Source organism: Suncus etruscus, chromosome 14, assembly GCF_024139225.1.
Source record: "Suncus etruscus isolate mSunEtr1 chromosome 14, mSunEtr1.pri.cur, whole genome shotgun sequence".
In the NCBI taxonomy this organism is placed as follows: Eukaryota; Metazoa; Chordata; class Mammalia; order Eulipotyphla; family Soricidae; genus Suncus; species Suncus etruscus.
This window is the reverse complement of record NC_064861.1, coordinates 11,111,579-11,130,672: the sequence shown is the minus strand read 5'-3', so window position 1 is coordinate 11,130,672 and position 19,094 is coordinate 11,111,579. Positions and strand designations below refer to the sequence as shown.

General features: G+C 34.9%; 1 protein-coding gene across 1 annotated transcript in view; it reads left to right on the top strand.

Annotated features, from left to right (window-relative positions):
• The window catches only part of NDST4 (N-deacetylase and N-sulfotransferase 4), a 272,025-nt gene that overhangs the window by 220,704 nt on the left and 32,227 nt on the right, over positions 1–19,094 (top strand). The window contains exon 7 of the mRNA XM_049786876.1: positions 18,381–18,563. Within this exon, the coding sequence (XP_049642833.1) occupies positions 18,381–18,563 (183 nt within the window). The remainder of the gene's footprint in view (positions 1–18,380; positions 18,564–19,094) is intronic.

The window sequence follows — 19,094 nt, the reverse complement described above, 5'->3', positions numbered from 1 at the left end:
TATTGGGAGAGTTATAAAGCACTGAGATTTCCAAAGAGTATCTGGAAGGAGATCATTTCACTTCTCTTTATTTTTATACCCCATCACAGATGATCATTTAAGATCCAACTCTGTTATTGCTGTGTTTTTAATGTTTATACTTTTATATTGATTTCTCTTTGGTTAACAATACAATAGAACATCAAGGCTATAATTTTTCACCTGTGTCACTGTAAATTTAGAAGTACACGTTTATTGTTTAGTTATGATTTTCGGTTTGTTTTGGGACCATACCTAGTAAGCTCAGTGCTTACTCTTGGTTTTGATCTCAGGGTTAATTTCTGGTGGGCTCAGGGATAGAATCAAGGAAGACTGTGGGACTGTGTGTAAGGCAAGTGGTACTATTAATAGTACTATGGTACTATTTCTCTGGCCTCATAGAGTAAACTGTTATTTATACTTCCTACAAGCTAGTGTTTTTCTCCTCAAAGGCACCTTAATGTGGCTGTCATTACTCCCAGTTTTCAGATGGAATGGCTGAGGCATTGAGAAGTTAAGTAAGTTCCTTAGGTCTACAACTCAATAGTGATGAGGCCAGAGGCTTGTGAAGGTACATCTTCTAACCAAGTCCAGGCTTGTCTTTCATCTGCTGTCTCCTCCAAATATGAGGCACTTACTCTTGAAAATAGCACATAACATTTAAAAAAGTTTATGATGAATGTTTGCCTTGACATTTTCTAAAGGTCTTTAAAACCTCTATGAGGATTATCAATTTTTGCTACACCTCCCTTGAGTTCTGTGCTTTGTTCCCAGTATGGATTAACTTCAAACACTTTATTACCTCACATGAACGTACATTTTGTTATCTCTGCCAGCATGTTTACATTCAGCAGAGACTATGACAATGTTCCTCTTATTTGACATAATCAGTTCTTAAAGATCATCTTCCATCTAATCACTTCTTTGATGTCTCCTTAACATTTGATAAGCAACAGACAGTTATTTAATTTGTATATTCATCCCCAGATTAATATAAAAGCGAGACCAAAACCTATTTAGTAAAAAATTAAACTTAATCCATCTGCAAGTATTTTGGGAGAGCAATCTTACAGAGTACTCCCTTTACCCAAAGAAAGGAATATAAATTGAACTATTCAATTTGATGGCAAAGTGAATAACTGTTCTTTTGCTCAAACATGTGAGGTTTTATTTTTAAGCTATAAAAATGATAAAAAAATTTAGTTTGGAAATGTATATATGCATATTTTTATCATAAGGGATGTTATTTTAAAAGTATGATAATATCCAGTTTGTAGGAGCGAGGAACTAAACACTCAGGAGAGATGTGCAGATGAGAATCTGGAGGTGGAAATAACATTTAAAGTAAGAAATAAAGGAAAGCGGGGCCAGAGAGATAGCATGGAGGTAAAGCATTTGCCTTGCATGCAGAAGGATGGTGGTTTGAATCCCGGTATCCCATATGGTTCCCGGGAGCCTGCTGGAAGCGATTTCTGAGCGTAGAGCCAGGAGTAGCCCCTGAGTGCTGCCGGGTGTGACCCAAAAATAAAAAAAAAAAGAAAGAAAAAGAGGAAGGAAGGAAGGAAGGAAGGAAGGAAGGAAGGAAGGAAGGAAGGAAGGAAGGAAGGAAGGAAGGAAGGAAGGAAGGAAGGAAGGAAGGAGGAGGAGGGGAGGGAGGGAGGGAGGGAGGGAGGGGGGAGGGAGGGAGGGAAGGAAGAAAGAAAGAAGAAAGAGAAAGAAAGAAAGAAGAAAGAAAGAAAGAAAGAAAGAAAGAAAGAAAGAAAGAAAGAAAGAAAGAAAGAAAGAAAGGAAAGAAGAGAGAGAGAGAGAGAGAGAGAGAGAGAGAGAAAGAAAGAAGAAAGAAAGAAGGAAAGAAAGAAAGAAAGAAAGAAAGAAAGAAAGAAAGAAAGAAAGAAAAGAAAGAAAGAAAGGAAAGAAAGAAAAGAAAGAAAGAAAGAAAAAGAAAGAAAAGAAGAAGAAAGAAAGAAAGAAAGAAAGAAGAGAGAGAGAAAGAGAGAAGAGAAAGAGAGAAAGAAAGAAAGAAAGAAAGAAAGAAAGAAAGAAAGAAAGAAAGAAAGAAAGAAAGAAAGAAAGAAAGAAAGAAAGAAGAAAGAAAGAAAGAAAGAGAAAGAGAAAGAGAGAGAGAGAAAGAAAGAGAAAAAGAGAGAGAGAGAAAGAAAGAAAGAAAGAAAGAAAGAAAGAAAGAAAGAAAGAAAGAAAGAAAGAAAGAAAGAAAGAAAGAAAGAAAGAATAACAAGAAAGGAAAGCAAAGTGAAATGTAAATACATTTATGTTTTTAATCCTCTATGTGTTGAAAGTGAAGAAAGAGGGGAAAATAATTTATCATAAATGTAATTATTTATGATAGTGTCTACCTTTATCATTTATCATTGTGTCTACAAGGAAATAAAAATCATTTGTATTGGGTCAGAGCCAAGGGTTATTAAATTAGCTGATTAATAAAAGATTGTCCTTGTTAGGACAACATAATAAATTTGTTAATGAGGGTATCTATATCTAGTGTAAATGTATAAAATTGTGAATTAACAAAAATGAGATGTTGCACATAATACAGTGTTTAAGAACTGGGTTTTATATTCCATGTCTTTGTTTTGTTTGTTTTTGTTTGTTATATAATTTCTGAGTTTTAGCTTCTACATCAATTAAGATCTATAAAGCAGTTGCAAAGAATATAGTCACTATTTTGTAACAGGTAGTTATTAGACTTTTGCAAACCGTGGCTATCCTGTTAACCAGAGACTAAGTAAACAAATTCTCTGATTTTGAGAAATTTTGAACGAGTAGCTTGATACTGAACTAAGTAATCTTAGGTGTGTGTATTTTTATCACCTAAATTTACTTGCCTTCTAATATGAGAACTAGCTGCAGGGAACAAAGAAGGGACCAAATTCCTAAATTAGAAGGCCTACTAGAACACTTTTAACCAATTTGCCAAGATGGATTTGTTTTGATCATCTTGGTGGTATTAAAGAAAAACAAATTACTTAGAGTCAAGAAAAATGTGGAGGGGGGATCCCAGGCTAAATATCAAAGTTCCTAGTGTGGGATGATATCTCATTGTTGATTTAATTTGTGTTTCTTCAATTATAAGTGTTGTAGGACATTCTTTCATATATCTTTGACCATCTGTATATCTTCTTTAAGGAAGACTCTGATCATCTTTTCCCCCATTTATTTGATTTGGTGGTTGTTTTTTTTTTTTTTTTTTTTTTTTTTTTGTTTTGTTTTGTTTTGTTTTTGGGCCACACCCGGTAATGCTCAGGGGTTACTCCTGGCTATGTGCTCAGAAGTTGCTCCTGGCTCGGGGGACCATATGGGACACCGGGGGATCGAACCGCGGTCCGTCCAAGGCTAGCGCAGGCAAGGCAGGCACCTTACCTTTAGCGCCACTGCCCGGCCCCATGGTGGTTGTTTTTTTCTTACAAACTTCTAACAGTGCTTTACATTTTAAAGATATTAACACTTTATCGAATGAGTAGCAGAAACTGAGAACTAGTCTTCAGTAGGAAGCTTGCCAAAGTGGGAAAAGATGACAAAGGACAAAACTGAAATGTTTAGAGCGAGCACTAGGATGATGTTCGAAGGAAGGTAGACAATAAGAAGGGTTTGTTGCTGGAATGTGTAATACGTAAAACTCTTCCATAAACATGGTGCCTAAAACAAATAAATAAAAATGTTAAAAATTACTTAAAAATCAGAATCTTTTGCTTTACCTAAGTCTAAAAGGTATAGTGTTACTGGAAAAAGAAAGTTCTAATTTTATTAAATAAAATTATATGATACAAGAGAGCTGATTTACTATCTAACTTTTGAATGATTTTAAATGTCAAGTTACATAAAGCTAGATATTTTGGCATTTAATAGAATAATTATTATGAAGATCTATGTGTGGTTATCTGTTTGATTTTGTGGCAATAACATTCAGGTCATGCATACAAGATTTAATCATAGAGAGCCCAGAGAGATAGCATAGTGGCATTTGCCTTGCAAGCAGCCGATCCAGGACCAAATGTGGTTGGTTCGAATCCCGGTGTCCCATATGGTCCCCCCTGCCTGCTATTGCTGAGCAGACAGCCAGGAGTAACCCCTGAGCATCGCCAGGTGTGGCCCAAAAACAAAAACAAAAAACAACAACAAAAAAGACTTAATCACAGAGCCTCTTCTGAGTAGCTGAATTTGAATGTCAACTTATACTTACTAATCTTAAATTCAGCACTAAACCTTATGGATGTAAGTTTAAACCAAAATTTTCTTCAGGCACTAAACTCTTGCTCAAATTTAAATCTTCCCCTTCAATCATGATTTAATTTGAATTCAACTGTCAACGGTATTGGCTAATTTATATTTTTATGTTTTTAGTATTTGTAAATCACATTTAATTTTTGAATTACAAGTTTGCTGCTACATTTGTATTCAAATTATGCAAATATAATTTAAAATTCTCTAAATGATGTGATTTTCACTGAAATCCTAATTAAATTATGATTCTTTGAGAATTTTATTTTAACATATTGAGAAATCATTCTTTGTGTTGTGTTCTTTTTTTCAGAGGGATTTTATAGTGAACTCATAATTGTTTTGTGGGTAAACTTCACATCCTAAAACAAAACTACTGGGGCCTATCATTATAGGTAGTTCTCTAAACTCACTAAAGATACATGTCATTTCTTATCTCCTCTGGTCTTCTCAGTCCTCAAACAAGTTCTCTGTTTATAAGGTCCTCATAAATCTGGATGCATACAAAAATTCTCAAAGTGCCAGTTGGTCAACAAGCAAGTTTGGAGATGAGGCCTAGTGCTGCATAGACACTCAATTTATTTCTTTGCACTTTCTCACTGAATGAAGTAGCAAATGGTAGCTAAGGATGAGAAAAAGTAATAACCTCACCAAAATAAAAATCAGTACATAAAGTCTAAGTGTAAAACTGCTAGAAGACCACTTAGTTGCCATTTCTGAACTAGAAATTATTGAGAAATAAGTAAAACTTTGATTGATAAAAACATGAATACTTAAACCTGTTTAACTTAAAGCAAAAGTTTATTTTTCAAATATGAAAGTATGAATTCAATTTGCCCCTGGCCCCTGAAAAGTATTTTTGATATCTTTCTTAGTCGTTATTGAAAACATGCAAAAATTGAAACCAGGAAAAACCTACAAGTATATTACAGTTCAACTCATAGACTTTTTTCTTAGGAGGCATATTGATAACCATTTTAGAAAATAGAAATTATTAGCAAAATTTATATAAAGACATTTTTACAAAATAGATTGAACATTTAGTAGTGAGCAGAAAAGCAAAATGTGAGCTTTCTTCTTAAATGCAGACATTAATACTCTCAACTATATGAAATTGGAAATTTTTAGACCATGTAAATTTTATTATTATCTTTCTAAACCCAAATTTTTATTAAAACTTAATTTCTGGAGCCAGAGAGATAGCATGGAGGTAAGGCATTTACCTTGTATGCAGAAGGTCGATGGTTCAAATCCCAACATCCTATACGGTCCCCTGAGCCTTCCAGGAGTGATTTCTGAGCATAGAGCCAGGAGTAGCCCTTGAGCACTGCTGGGTGTGACCCAAAACCAAAAAAAAAAAAAAAATCTCAATTTCTGGCTTCTCTATGCATCAGAGTTTGTGGTTCCTGGTTCCTGCTCTGTCTCATACCAGGAACTCTGGAGAGGGCAGATGTTTTTGTGTTTTTTTTTTAAATACACATATTGGGGTCAGAGAGATTATTGATGGACACAACTAATCTAGAGGATGGTCTACCTGCTTCTTGTTTGAGTCTGACTTTGATAATAGGATCCATACCCCTGTATATCCTTTTCGGAGTCTTATATGCTGCTTCCCAGCCTTTCTCCACCCTCTGTGCACACAAATGAGACTCAGTATTGTCAGTGAAGACAGCGAATAAGAAAGCTCTTTATAAAACTCAAATTAGAAAATTTAGACTCCATTTCTGGGAAGGTTGCACTGGTAAAGGGGGTGTTCATTTTTTATAACTGAAGTCCAAGCTACAAACATGTTTGTAATCATGGTGTTTAAATAAATATATTATTAAAAATAATTAAAATAAAATTTAGACTTTTGTAAAAATGCTCTCACTTTCCCCTAAAAAAATAATGTATCGAGATGATCTCTCTTAGCCCTGAACTATGTTATTGTAGAGGTAGGAGGCATAAAAATTATGTCAACTGTTGTTTCTTTCCTAAGACATCCAAGTTTATTTGTTTGTGTATATTGTTGTTGTTCTGACAGTGATTATACCTTCTCCAATAGAAACTGACTACACAAAATTCAATACTCAACTGTTGTTTGTAGGTGATTGCCTAAATTTGTCCTCCACAAATCTAGACTGCTCTCAAACACTACTGGAACCTACTCATTGGCCTCTGCAGTGTTTATACTTGGGACTGATATTAATATAACTGCGACTCAATATACATATAAGAGAGACTTCTAGACATTTTGAATATGGTATTTCACTTTACAGATTCTATTAAGGAATATGCTTGAAAATGTATTGCTTTTTACTTGGAAAACACAAGGAACGTCACCAGCATTCCCATTCAATTATGTTGACATCATCCCTCTGAAATCATTATCTTCACATTACTTGAAAATATTAGCTTTTTCTTTTTCTCATTGACACTGTACAATTCATTATTACCTCTTCCTCAAATGCCTATAAATGTCACTTTACTTTGACTTCTACTCTCAAACTTTTCCCTTTCTTTCACAAGGTTCTCAGAATTATTTTTTATAATGTGTAGTTGACTGTGGTTTATACCTACTCAGAATCATTTACTATTATCTGTTGTTTTTAAAATAATTAAAAATAGACTGATATAAATTGGACTTTTCTCTTGATACTTTACCACTTGATATAGACCATGTTGAGTTTTTGATATGTAGGATATGTATTCGTACCAACATCCTTCTGTTTAACACAAGTTTCACCCCTTCTCTTCTCAAATCTTCTTATCTAATCATTCTTCCATCCTCAGTTCTGAGATTCTTAATTTTTTTCTAAAAGTCCTACTTCTGTGGGCCAACTCACTATGATTTATATTCTAAAATACGGAATTCCTTAATTATATTGTTTTCTTTTTTATATCTCCATTTAACTCTAAGTTTCAGTTAATATTATGCATAATTTATTCATGGTTATACCTCTAGTTCCTAGAAGACTTGACAGGCACTCAGTAGGTATTTAATAAATGTTTGTTAATTTTTTTATTTTTTGGAGGGTATGGAGCCAAATATAGTTGTGATTAGGGCTCATTCCCTAAACCTATGCTCAGAGATCACTCCAGCAGTGCTTGGAGACCACCAGGCAGAGCTGGAACTCAAACTGCAGTTAGCTGTATGCAAGCAAGAACCCACTGTTTTATTTCTCTGCCCCATAGTTGATATTTGTATAAATAAAGATGGGCTTTTTTCCACATAGAAAATTGTCAAATTCTCTTTGAGGCTCTTTTTGCCTCAGAACCTGATTCTCAATGGACTTGTTTTCTCTGCTCAGTAACTAAAAGCCCAAACTCTTTCCTAGGGTTGTCAATTTGTACTTCAGATGGCCCTGTGGCATCCTGGCAACATCATTGGGAAGAAGAGTGATTTGATCTAGGGAAAACAAGAATGATTCTAAGTAACTCTGATGGAAAGCAGCTTTTAGGAAAACTCAAGGCCAATTTTTCAAAATCAGAGAATTATGAAAGATAATTATCACAATTATTATAATAATATATAATATTATATAATGATAACTATGAAAGACAATTATCTAAAATCTCGGCCTTTACTTGACTATTGAAGGAAAACAATACAAATCCATGCAATAGTTATATGGTTGCGAGCAGGAGCTATATTTACATGATTTATTTTTCTCTATTAATGGACAAGGAAAATGATGAGTGAAGCTTCTGCTCCTCCCTGAAGTATAGCAGAAGCCTTCTGTTCATTATTAAAGCAACTGACCTATTACTGCCACCTCAGCGAAGTCGCTGTCCAACTTCTATTTATTTTTTAAAAGAAAAACATCAGTGTTTATACTCTAGTGCATTGTGAATCAAAACAGTTCTGATTTGTTAATAATTCACTAACCAATAAATATTTTGATGGAAAAATCTGGGAAAAATAATAAGATGCAGAATGGAACTTTCGTTGTGTTTAATTTGATAATGGAAGAGAAAAAAGACAAATGTAAAATAATAAGTAATTTCATAATTCATCGTATTCTGTTAAATGCCAGCTGTTTGCAGGGTTTTAAGATAATGTGTTTCATTTTTCCTCTCACATCTTCAGAATTAGAAAAACAATTTAAAAGTGCTTACAACACTTCCTGTTTTCTGTAACAAGAAAAGTAGAGGTTACTATAGCTTCATTGCTTGATTCAGTAAATAACTGTCCTCCTAATTTGTGCCATGCATCCATCTAAACTCTGAGGATACAGCAGTAAATAGCAATAGTAGAAGAAGAGGAGTGTCTGACCTCAAGGAGCTCACTTTCAAACAGTTATAAATCATACCTGATCTATTTGTCTTTGGAGACAAATGCATATACTCAAAATGTATGTTTCTATTACATCATCCACTCGACTACCACTGTCTCTCTACTACAGCTCTTTGGTCCTTTTCCACTCTTTTGGTGATCTCAGTTCTGGTTCTGGTTTGGTGATCAGAATCTAAATGTTTGTGTTCCTTTGACTTTGTTCCCTTTCTTTGCTTGTGATTCTCCTCACCTGGAATAAGCATATTTAACACCTTCTTATTCATCTAGGAAGCTGATTATTTTTTACAAACCATGCAGATGATTTCAGTGGATGAAATGTATGGTATTATTGCTTACAAGAATATAAAATTATTTTAAATGATACTTGGTCCTTTACTTAAATATAATGAAAGGTTTTATATGTTATTCTATATAGTTATTTTTATATAGTGTTATTTTTATATATTTTATAAATATATAACTTGAGTCATTCTCAAGTTCTTGTTTCTATTTGCCATAGCAAAAGTCTGCACCCAAAGGCCATTGATCTTACACTACCAAAACAGTTCATAAATTCAGACATCGGCTTCTCTAGTACATGTTTTGTACTGCTTCATGATTTTTCACTGTATGCAAACCAAACAAAGCTGAATTATAACAACCAGCCCTAAGTAATTTTTCTATATGTTCCAATTTATGTAGTAAGTAAATATTCCCATGGGATTATTTTAACTATTATTCTTTGACCACTTAATTTTTAATTGCCCATATTCTCTTCTTAAACCCTTTTTTCAATGGAAAAAATAAAGACAGATTGCTCACACATCCAAGGAGAGTCTAATCTGCCTTTTAAAAGTCAAGTGTATGAGATGTTCAAACATTGACTGGGAACTGTAATTAATTATGGATGCCTGTGGTGATGCACCTCTTACATGAAACCACATTGAAAGTCATATGGAAAAAGAACCCATCTACTTAAGGAAACAGCCATGGAATCAATAGCCAGAGCTTACTCTGTGCAGAATTAAAATCAGGAATTAAATCATTCTTGGTAGCCTATGTTTTATATAACTTGCTGATGATGAAATGTATTTTAGTTGAGCATTTTTCTTATTATTTTTGCTTTCTTCTTTGCTTCCCTTTTATACCTCACCTCTTTTTATTTCTCCTTCAAAGAATAATTATTAGAGAAATGCATCTTGAAAATTTTGTTTCGGGGGCCAGAGAGATAGCATGGAGGTAAGGCGTTTGCCTTTCATGCAGAAGGTCATTGGTTTGAATCCCGCCATCCCATATGTCCCCTGAGCCTGCCGGAGGCGATTTCTGAGCGTAGAACCAGGAGTAACTCCTGAGAGCTGCTGGGTGTGACCCAAAAAAACAAAAAAAGAAAAAGAAAAAAGAAAATTATGTTTCAAACAAACGTGTCTTTTCAGTGGACTATTAGAGTTACTTTCTACTTATGAAACTACTCTTTTAAGGGGCCAGGGAGAAAGTATCACAGACTGCCTTACAAGAAGCCAACTCAGTTTTTATTCCCAGCTCTACAAAAAACATTTGTTTAGGAAAAATTTTAAGATCCCAAATTAATCACTGATGTCTTTAATGTGTGCAATCTTAAACTATTACAAATCAATAATCACTTAATATACTTATGTGGATAAATACATGTTGAAATGTCAATAGGCTCTGTTCCATTTCTGAAAATTCTATTATTAAACGAAAGTGCTTACTAACATGATGTTAGTTTTAACATACTATTATTTCAAATAAAATTTTAAGTACAAAGAAATAGGATAATTAAAAGAAGTAAGATGAAGGGCCAGAGTGATGACGCAGAGTAGGGCGTTTGTCTTGCACACTGCTGACCAAAGACGGACCTTGGTTCTACCCCCGGCGTCCCATATGGCACCCCAAATCATGAGCGATTTCTGAGCATATAGCCAGGAGTAATCCCTGAGTGTCACCAGGTATGGCCCACAATTAAAATTAAAAACAACAACACACACACACACATAGTAAGATGAGCTGGGTGCCAATTTTCTGATAGAATCTCAGGTCTTAAATAGCACTGATTCTGGATTTATGTTTTCAGACAGCATTGAATTTCTTGGGATTCCCATGAGGTATTCCTATCCCTCAAATTTTTGATCTTTATTTTCTTTTCTCTAAAATCAAACATTTTTATTACTTAAGCAATACAACCAAATAGAATAATAAAACACTTGCAATTTCATTATATGTCAAAGAAAAAAAATGCAGAACTATTCACTATTAACTATGAGAATAATCTAACTATATTAGGCATAGGTATTTTTTATTTTTGTATCTAAGAACATAGATTCACCAGCATGGTACATAGAAGTACCAACCATTTACAAAGTTATTAGAGGAACAGTATTGAAGAAATATTACCAAAGGTGAATCTAATTTTTGTTTGACACTTATGGCATAGGTTTTGAAACCTAAAAGTATATCAGTAGTGAATTTCGGGAAATTTAAGCATAAATCAACTCTTGGTGTCTCACGTGTGATTCCAGCCTATATTCCAAATAAAATAAAGACAGAAAATTGCCTTCTATATGAAAAATATGAGCTCTATGCCAAGGACTATGAAATGAGACATCAGGGCTGTTGTCCCTGTAGTCCATCTATCATCACATTTTATGAGAACTAAAAGCCTGATCAATAATTTAACAAGCTAATGGGCATATTTTTAAACACAATGCTCTCATTCAGAAAAGGAGCACTTTGGCAGGGCCGAAGAGGAAAGCTATGCCTATGTAAAATACTGCCACCCCTTTTTTATGTTTTAAATAGAAGCTGCTGCTTTTTCATAGAGCCTTGAGACATGAATTATTTTGTTTACCTCATATTTCTGCATTTTTCTATAAAATTAACAAGCTGGGGAGAAAGGATGGGCTGCCAGGGCCAAGTGGTCTCAGGTGCATTGGTAGAGATAAAAATGGATAAAACTAAATATCCAAGCCAAAGTCAACAACAAGAGAATCAAGAAACCCAAACTTAAAATGGGCCTGATATACTGACAAGCTAGGGAGCAATGGGTGGTGTTATAAGATGCACTCTGGGAACATCGGTGGAGGGAGGTCAACACTGGTAGTTGGATTGGCCCTGATTCACTGTATGTCTAAAATCCAACTATGAAGGACTTTGTATATCATGATGTTTTCAATAAAATAAAATTTAAAAACAATTGGAAACTCTCTGCTCATGTTTAATGCTGAACTTGGAAAGTGGAATGAACTGGCATGAACACAGGGCATGTTTTCTTCAGACGGGTTCTAGTCCTTCTTGCTCTGCAGTGCTCTTTTTTGCTATAATATTTTATATTATAAATAGCATATATGTTAATTAGAATAATTATATAATATTTTATAATATTATAATATGTAATAATATAATATATAATAATATTTTGCTATAATATTGTTTTCTATCAACAATGCATCTACTCTAAATGTTTTGATATAAAGGCACTGTTTGTAATGCAATGAATAGCTATTTCATGTGTATTTCATGACCATGAAGTTTGTCAAACCTATCATAAATAGTTAAAAACATTGCTGGCATTGACTGTGAACAGACTAGTCCACAGGCATCTCTGAGTGAGCCCCTGAGCACCACCAGATGTGGCCCTGGTCACGTGGACGGTCCTGACAGCCTCAGCACTGCAGATACCATAACATCATCATATTCTTGGGTACTGGCATTGAACTGTTAAACCCAGTTGGTTGAAAATCAAGGGTGGAGTCCCCAGACCTCCTGAGTACCCTTCATAGGCCCCTTGCCAAACAAATCCAACTAACAGGATAATTGGTAACTAAAGACTCAGGTGGAAAATCTCTTGTATACATTCAGGTCATACTGTCCCATTCTTCCCTATAACTCTGCTTATGCCTACATTGAAGGATGACCCACCAATGTCAGTCCTTTTATTCAATGTCCTGTCATCACAATTTCTATATTACTGTATTTAAAATATTTCTCTGTAAACTCAAAATACATGACTACATGGATTTATTCCCCAGGGACTGGATTTTCTCAATTTGAGCCCTGTTCACTTTGTGCCTAGTCTTCAGGTTAAAGAAAATTGGGCTATTAATGAAACATTTATAAGAAGGACTTCTAGCTTGCCTTTTTTATTTTATTATTTTTGGAATTTGGGGTTATGGTGTAGAGCTCAGGGGATACTCCTAACTATGCACTCATAAATCACTCCTGGAAAACCTGTGGGACAATATAGGGGGTCAGGGATCAAAGTCAGTCAGCCGCATGCAAGACAAACATCACACCCTCTATACTGTCACTCTGGCCTGCCTTTCTTACTTTTAAGTATAGTAACAAAATAATGTAGACTTGCTTCCTCTCGGATTATAGCATAATTTAGAACTTTAATATTTAATGGGTGGCAGATAGAAAAGCATCAAAGACAACCAGGGGCAGCCTGAAGCCTGCTGAATCTCCACATCCAATCTCAGCAGCCCCTCTAAGTTACTTGCTGTCATTGCATTTGGTACTTGCTCTTGGTGTCTTAGTCTTCGATTTAACCACTGCTTATGATGTCCTTTCCTGTCTTTGTCACTCAGAGATAAAGCTTTGCTTGTCTAAGCTTGTGCATTTCTCTGAGTGGCAATATTTCGAGCTACAGCGAGTTGCAGCTAGAAACAATATTTGCCAATTTGTCTTTCCAAGACAATGCCTTGGGGAGCCCTGAACAACAGTATTCTTAACACATAACCAGGAAACACCAAAATGAATAAAAGACAAGAATAAGTCAAGGGAGTTGCTGTTCTTCAAAGATAGCAATACATAGTGTTAGAGAAATCAGTCAGTCTCTACTTCATACAGCATATTCCTTTATTCTTAATGAGCCTTACTCTTACTCTCAACACACCCACTGAATAGGTTGTATGTGTGTGTTTGTACAAACCATTTATCTGGAACTTAAATGCTGTCTGCCTTTACGTGCTTTTAGCTGCACAATGGTTGCTTTTAGCAAGCCAGATCTACATGGTTAAGCTGTGCTTGCAAAATTTTTCTTCTTAAAGTGCAGTCAATTGAACATGGACTAGCACTAATTTGTTTCTAACCAGAAAGGCATTGTACACTGACTGCCCTGTACAAGTAATTGCCACTCTCATCACCAGGGTGCTCTTTTTATTCCCAGAAAAGAGGCATTTTAAATGCAGCAGATTTACCTCAGCTTTGAGCTTTACGTCTGCAAACTGCTTTCTTTCAAAGGCCAATTTTCCATCCATCCTGCGTAAAGTTTTTGACTTCCCTGAAAACCAAGACTTGAACTTAGAAAGAAATTCTGGATCTATGGCAGAATAGGTTTGCCCACAAAATCCTGGAGAAGCATTGTGTTAATACCCTAATGAAATGATAATCTGTCTCGCCAGGCAATAAACTCTTCTTTATAATGTTCTTAATGTAGACTTCTTATTTATAATCTTACTGAACAGTAACAGAGGGCTTTAAAGTTCCATCTTAAATTCCAGCACTGGAGGACTAGTGATTTCTAGGACATGATTCAAATTCTTTGGGCATTCAGGTTTCAGCATGATTTTCACAATATTTTAAACTATAGTTATTCTGAAGCACGCTACTTATACTGTCTTATTTCTTATTATAGTAGTGACATGAGATAATTATTATATTATATAATATAATTCTACATATAATTATTAGGATAAAATTAATATTATTTTATATTGATTAGAAAGAAGTTCTCATGACAACAATTGCAATTATATAGTAATCAACTATAGATATAAAGCTGAATTCTAAAAGTTTGTAATTAAGTCCTGTCAAGAGGGCATTTCTAATTAAAAAAATTTTGAGTTATACTGGCCAGTGTAAAAATTAGTGACATAAAAAACTGAGCTCTTTGTAAATAACTTCTCATGAATCTCAAGAAAGAATATTATATCAAATAAAATTTGGGGAATTTGATTTCTGTCTAAACAAGGTATCTCAAGAATATTATTTAAAATAGTCTTCTTTTTATTTTTTCTTTTTTTGACCTTTATAATAAAAATCTTGAATTACCTCAGGGAAAATATTGGAATGTAAATATGATAGAAGATAGAAGAGCTACTGGCCTCCAAGATAAATTTGCAGTCCATCAGTAGTATTCTTTTCAAATACTATAATTTATAGTCTTAAAAGTTTTCATCTAAGATTCCAAAAAATAATTCATCCTGTCATTCCAATTTAAAAGAAAATCATAAATTGCCAAGAGAATATACACATAGATTTTTCACTATCTTCTGTGCAGCAAGATTGTTCTTTTTTATTTCCAAAAAGGAAAAAGGGTAAAAAAGAGAGGGCTGTCAAATTCAACATGCAGAATTGTTTCAATGGGTGAAGCTACAGGGTTCACCTTGGGTTGAACTTGGGCATCTAATTGTTTGGCTCTTCATTTCTTCCCCACCATTTTCCAGGTGAGGAATCAATTAAGTCCCACAAATTGTCTATTCCTTCACCCATGAAGAAAGTCAATAACTTTGTTTACTCCAGAAGATAATTGTCACGGTTTTATCATTCCATATATGAATTAGGTTTATACTTTGTACACAGTGAGCACTATTTACTTTGGGATGTTATTTTATGTAATCAGTGATTATTAAGAATAATGGATCCCCCTTTTCTCTCTCTCTCTCTCTCTCTCTCTCTCTCTCTCTCTCTCTCATACACATACCTTTCATAGTAGCAAGGAGGATTTCCAATTATTTGGATTTCCAATTATTTTACCACTATTTTTTAGAGATTATAGAATTTTAGTATGATACATGAAAAAAGAATACCTTTTCCAGACTTACAAGGGCCATTAGTAATCCTGATATCCATAATTTTCTTTGTTAGATTAGTGTTGCTTGTTTGTTTAACGTTAGCCTCATCCTATGGAGCTATTGCATTGAGACAATAGATAGCATCTTTGAGTATTTACGATTATCTGGTACTATATTCAGTCTTAGGAACAAATGTTTACAGGCTGTAACCTTGCCTGCATGATTGCCAGGACATAACATTGGAATGGTTAAAACAAACCCAATTTTCTTTCTGAAGTAACCCACATAAGCAAACCAAGAACTATGTAAGAATGTACTTAACAGTACATTCCTAATGAAACTAACATTATACTTAATTAAAATATTTTAATTTATTTTAAATATTTATAGCTTGCTCAGTAATTAGCAATAAAGTTTTAAATTTTTATTTATCTGGGGCCAGAGTGGTAGCCCAACAGTAGGGCGTTTGCCTTGCATGTGGCTGATCTAAGGAATGATGCAGGTTCGATCCCCATTATCCCATATGGTCCCCGAGCCAGAAGCAGTTTCTAAATGCAGAGTCAGGAGTAACTTTTGTGCTTCGCCAGGTGAGGCTCAAAAAATTATCTATCATTGAAAATTATGTACTCCATTTTTACAAATTGCTTTTTTATTTTTTCAAGAGCAACAAATCTAGATTTTGCTTTTCTAAGTTTCTGATTCACAAAAGTAAAGTATCCAAGTGCGAAGTATTTAGAGTTAATATTGGAGTAGGAAAATTTGTGATATAATGAATGACTCGGAAAAAGATTTTAGCTAAATACAATTAGTTTTCATGCAAACATTAACTGTTTCTTTATTGTTGTCAAAACTGTTCATTAATTAGAGAGCAAAGAAATAAGTTTTCGTTGAGTCTAATTCTATTTCAACCAGTCTGTAACAGAAGAAAATCTGAAACAGGTGTTTAATTTGAGAACTTAGCCTACTCTAGTTCTTCATTAATTTGAAAGTAATTAGAGTATAGGTCTTTATGGTAATAATTCCAAAACAGAGAACAGTAGCTCCAGAGAGTAATAAGTTCAAGCACAGAAATGGGATGCCAATCTCATTTTCCATTTTAATTTTTAGAGTACTTTTGAAATAATTACTCAAGTGTATAATTTTTCTTTATGTTAGTCTATGCAAGCATCCACAATAAGCTACTTGAGACTGGGGAGGGGGGTCTAAGCTCAGTTATTGGGCAAAAGGGTGGAGTGGGGTGTTCACAAGTTCATTTTCCAGTGCATTATCTCTTCTTCATTTCCAGAAACCATCTCTAACAGTGTCTGTGCTTCCTCCCTTGACCTTTTTTCTGAGCATTCTGCTTGGGTACAGAAGAATATTAAAGGGGAAGAGAGTTATATTGAATAAGAAAGAGAGAGGTGTGGTGGTCTTTGCCATCTTTCTCTTCTTAAAAAACTTCCATCTTCCTGTGCCAGTTTTGATAATAGTCTGACAATGAGGAAATGGTAACAACTTCATCTAAGAGCAGGTTGTCTGACCTCACTATCTAACGATAAGACAAACTCAAAAGACTTGACATTCTTTAATCTGTGCAAAAGCCAAGATTGCTATCTACAGATGACTGACTGTGACAACCATGACTGGGCAGAACATGTCCTGAGATCAATAAAAAAATTCCTAGTCTAGGTTTTGGCCTAAGATCTGTACAACAACCAATCTCTAATTCCAGAGGTCTGACTGAGAAAACTGCTACTGAATGGGTCTTCTGGAAACATAACGAAAGATTCTATCCCAGGCTTCATCCTAGGATCAGTGCAATAACCAAGACCACCAACTACAGAAGACTGATTAAAACGACAGTGAAGGAATAGAACTTCTAGAACCATAAAGAAAGACTTCATCATAAGCTCCATTCCTTGACCTGTGAAAATACCAAAATCTCTAGATTTTTTTTTTATCACCCATGATGGAGCTTTCATATACCACAAAAGGACCTAGGGGAGAGTAAATGAGCATGCAAGGAGTTTGTAGTTATTCTCATGACAGTATGCTTCAAGGATGAAGAGACCCTGTATCTCTTAGGTCAAGGGAATTTCCATTCTAATTTCTCCAATATTTACTGTGCCTATGCAGGAAAAAAAAAAAGAAGCAGCACACAATAAAATGTTTTTATTTTATTTATTTTTTTATTTTGTTTTTTTTTTATTGTTTTCATTTTTTATACTCTTTGTTTTGTTTTTATTTCAGGACCGTGGTTATTATGTGGTGTTTGTCTTTATTGCTGTAGTTAGTGCTCATTGCATTTTTTTGTTTGATATTTCTTTTTGTATTGTAGTAGTTTCTCTTCCTTTTTCCCTTTCTTCTCTCAAATGGATGTGAGAGCCTCTAAAGACTCCACTCATTTTCAAACTGTTTGATTTTTACCCCATTTTATTGCTTTTCTTTTTTTTCAAACAAAACCACATAACTTGAACCATCTTGTACTGCCTCTCAAATCAAGGGGGAAATAATGTAGGGTACCAAGACCAAACTAAGTAGTAATAAAAAAGATTGGCCTTAAACACCAAATCCAATGCCAACAACAAAAGAATCAATACCCAATCAATACCCAATCAATACCCATTAAGCTACACACAGAGGGGACCACTGCAGCCCGGGGGTTAAAGAGGGGGATATGGGATGCAAGCTGGGAATGGGGGTGGAGGGAGGACAACTTTGGTGATGGGAATTCTCCTGATTCAATGTTAATATGTACCTAAAATATTACTGTGAAAGATATGTAATCCACTTTGGTCAAAATAAAAATTATAAAAAAAGAACTTCCATATCTATTAGATTAGGATTTAACCTTTTAGTTTCTTGTAGCCCATTACCCACTTATCTCGAAATTAATTTTGACAGTTGAATTTGAGTTTTGGGATTGGAGATTCCTCAGTCTAGCACAGAGCACCCAGCAAATGATTATGGTATGTCTTGGGGAACTTCAAGATGAGGTGAAATTGCTTCCTAGAGCATCATTTACCACTTTTGGACATCATGCAAAGAAGAGTTTATGGCCACTCTTACTTATCTTTCAGATCAGCATTTTCATGACCCACTTGTCAAACTATGGGAACGACCGCCTTGGATTATACACTTTCGTGAACCTGGCCAACTTCGTGCAGAGCTGGACCAACCTGAAACTTCAAACTCTACCTCCGGTGCAGCTAGCCCACAAATATTTTGAGCTCTTTCCGGAGCAGAAAGATCCTCTCTGGCAGGTAATATTCAACATCTAAACATCTCCTGGGTAGGCAAGGAAAGAAACTTGCAGTTTGTATGTGCCTATGTTGTATTGATATGTTCATTACGATGGTTCATTTTAGACCAGCTTTTTACAAGAAATCAAATTCCACGTGAGGGGCCTGAGCAGTGGTGCAGTGGTAGGGTGTTGGCCTTGCACATGGCTGACCCAAGATGGACCTCAGTTTGATTGCTGGAGTCCCATATGTCCCCCAAACCAGGAGCAATTTCTGAGTCAATAGCCAGAAGTAATCCTGAGTGTCACCGGGTGTGACCCCAAAACAAAACAAAACAAAACATCAAATTCCACATGAGACCATTCAATACCAATGCGTTTGTACCAATGAAATGTAAATGATCTACTTCTTAGCACTTCTCTAGAAAAATGCTACCTTTACCCTTCCTTCTTTATTTAATTTCCATTGCCCTACACAAACAATTTGCTGGCTGCAGGGAATAGATCCAATAGTTCCCTACTAATTATTGAGGAGTGACATCACCACTAATGC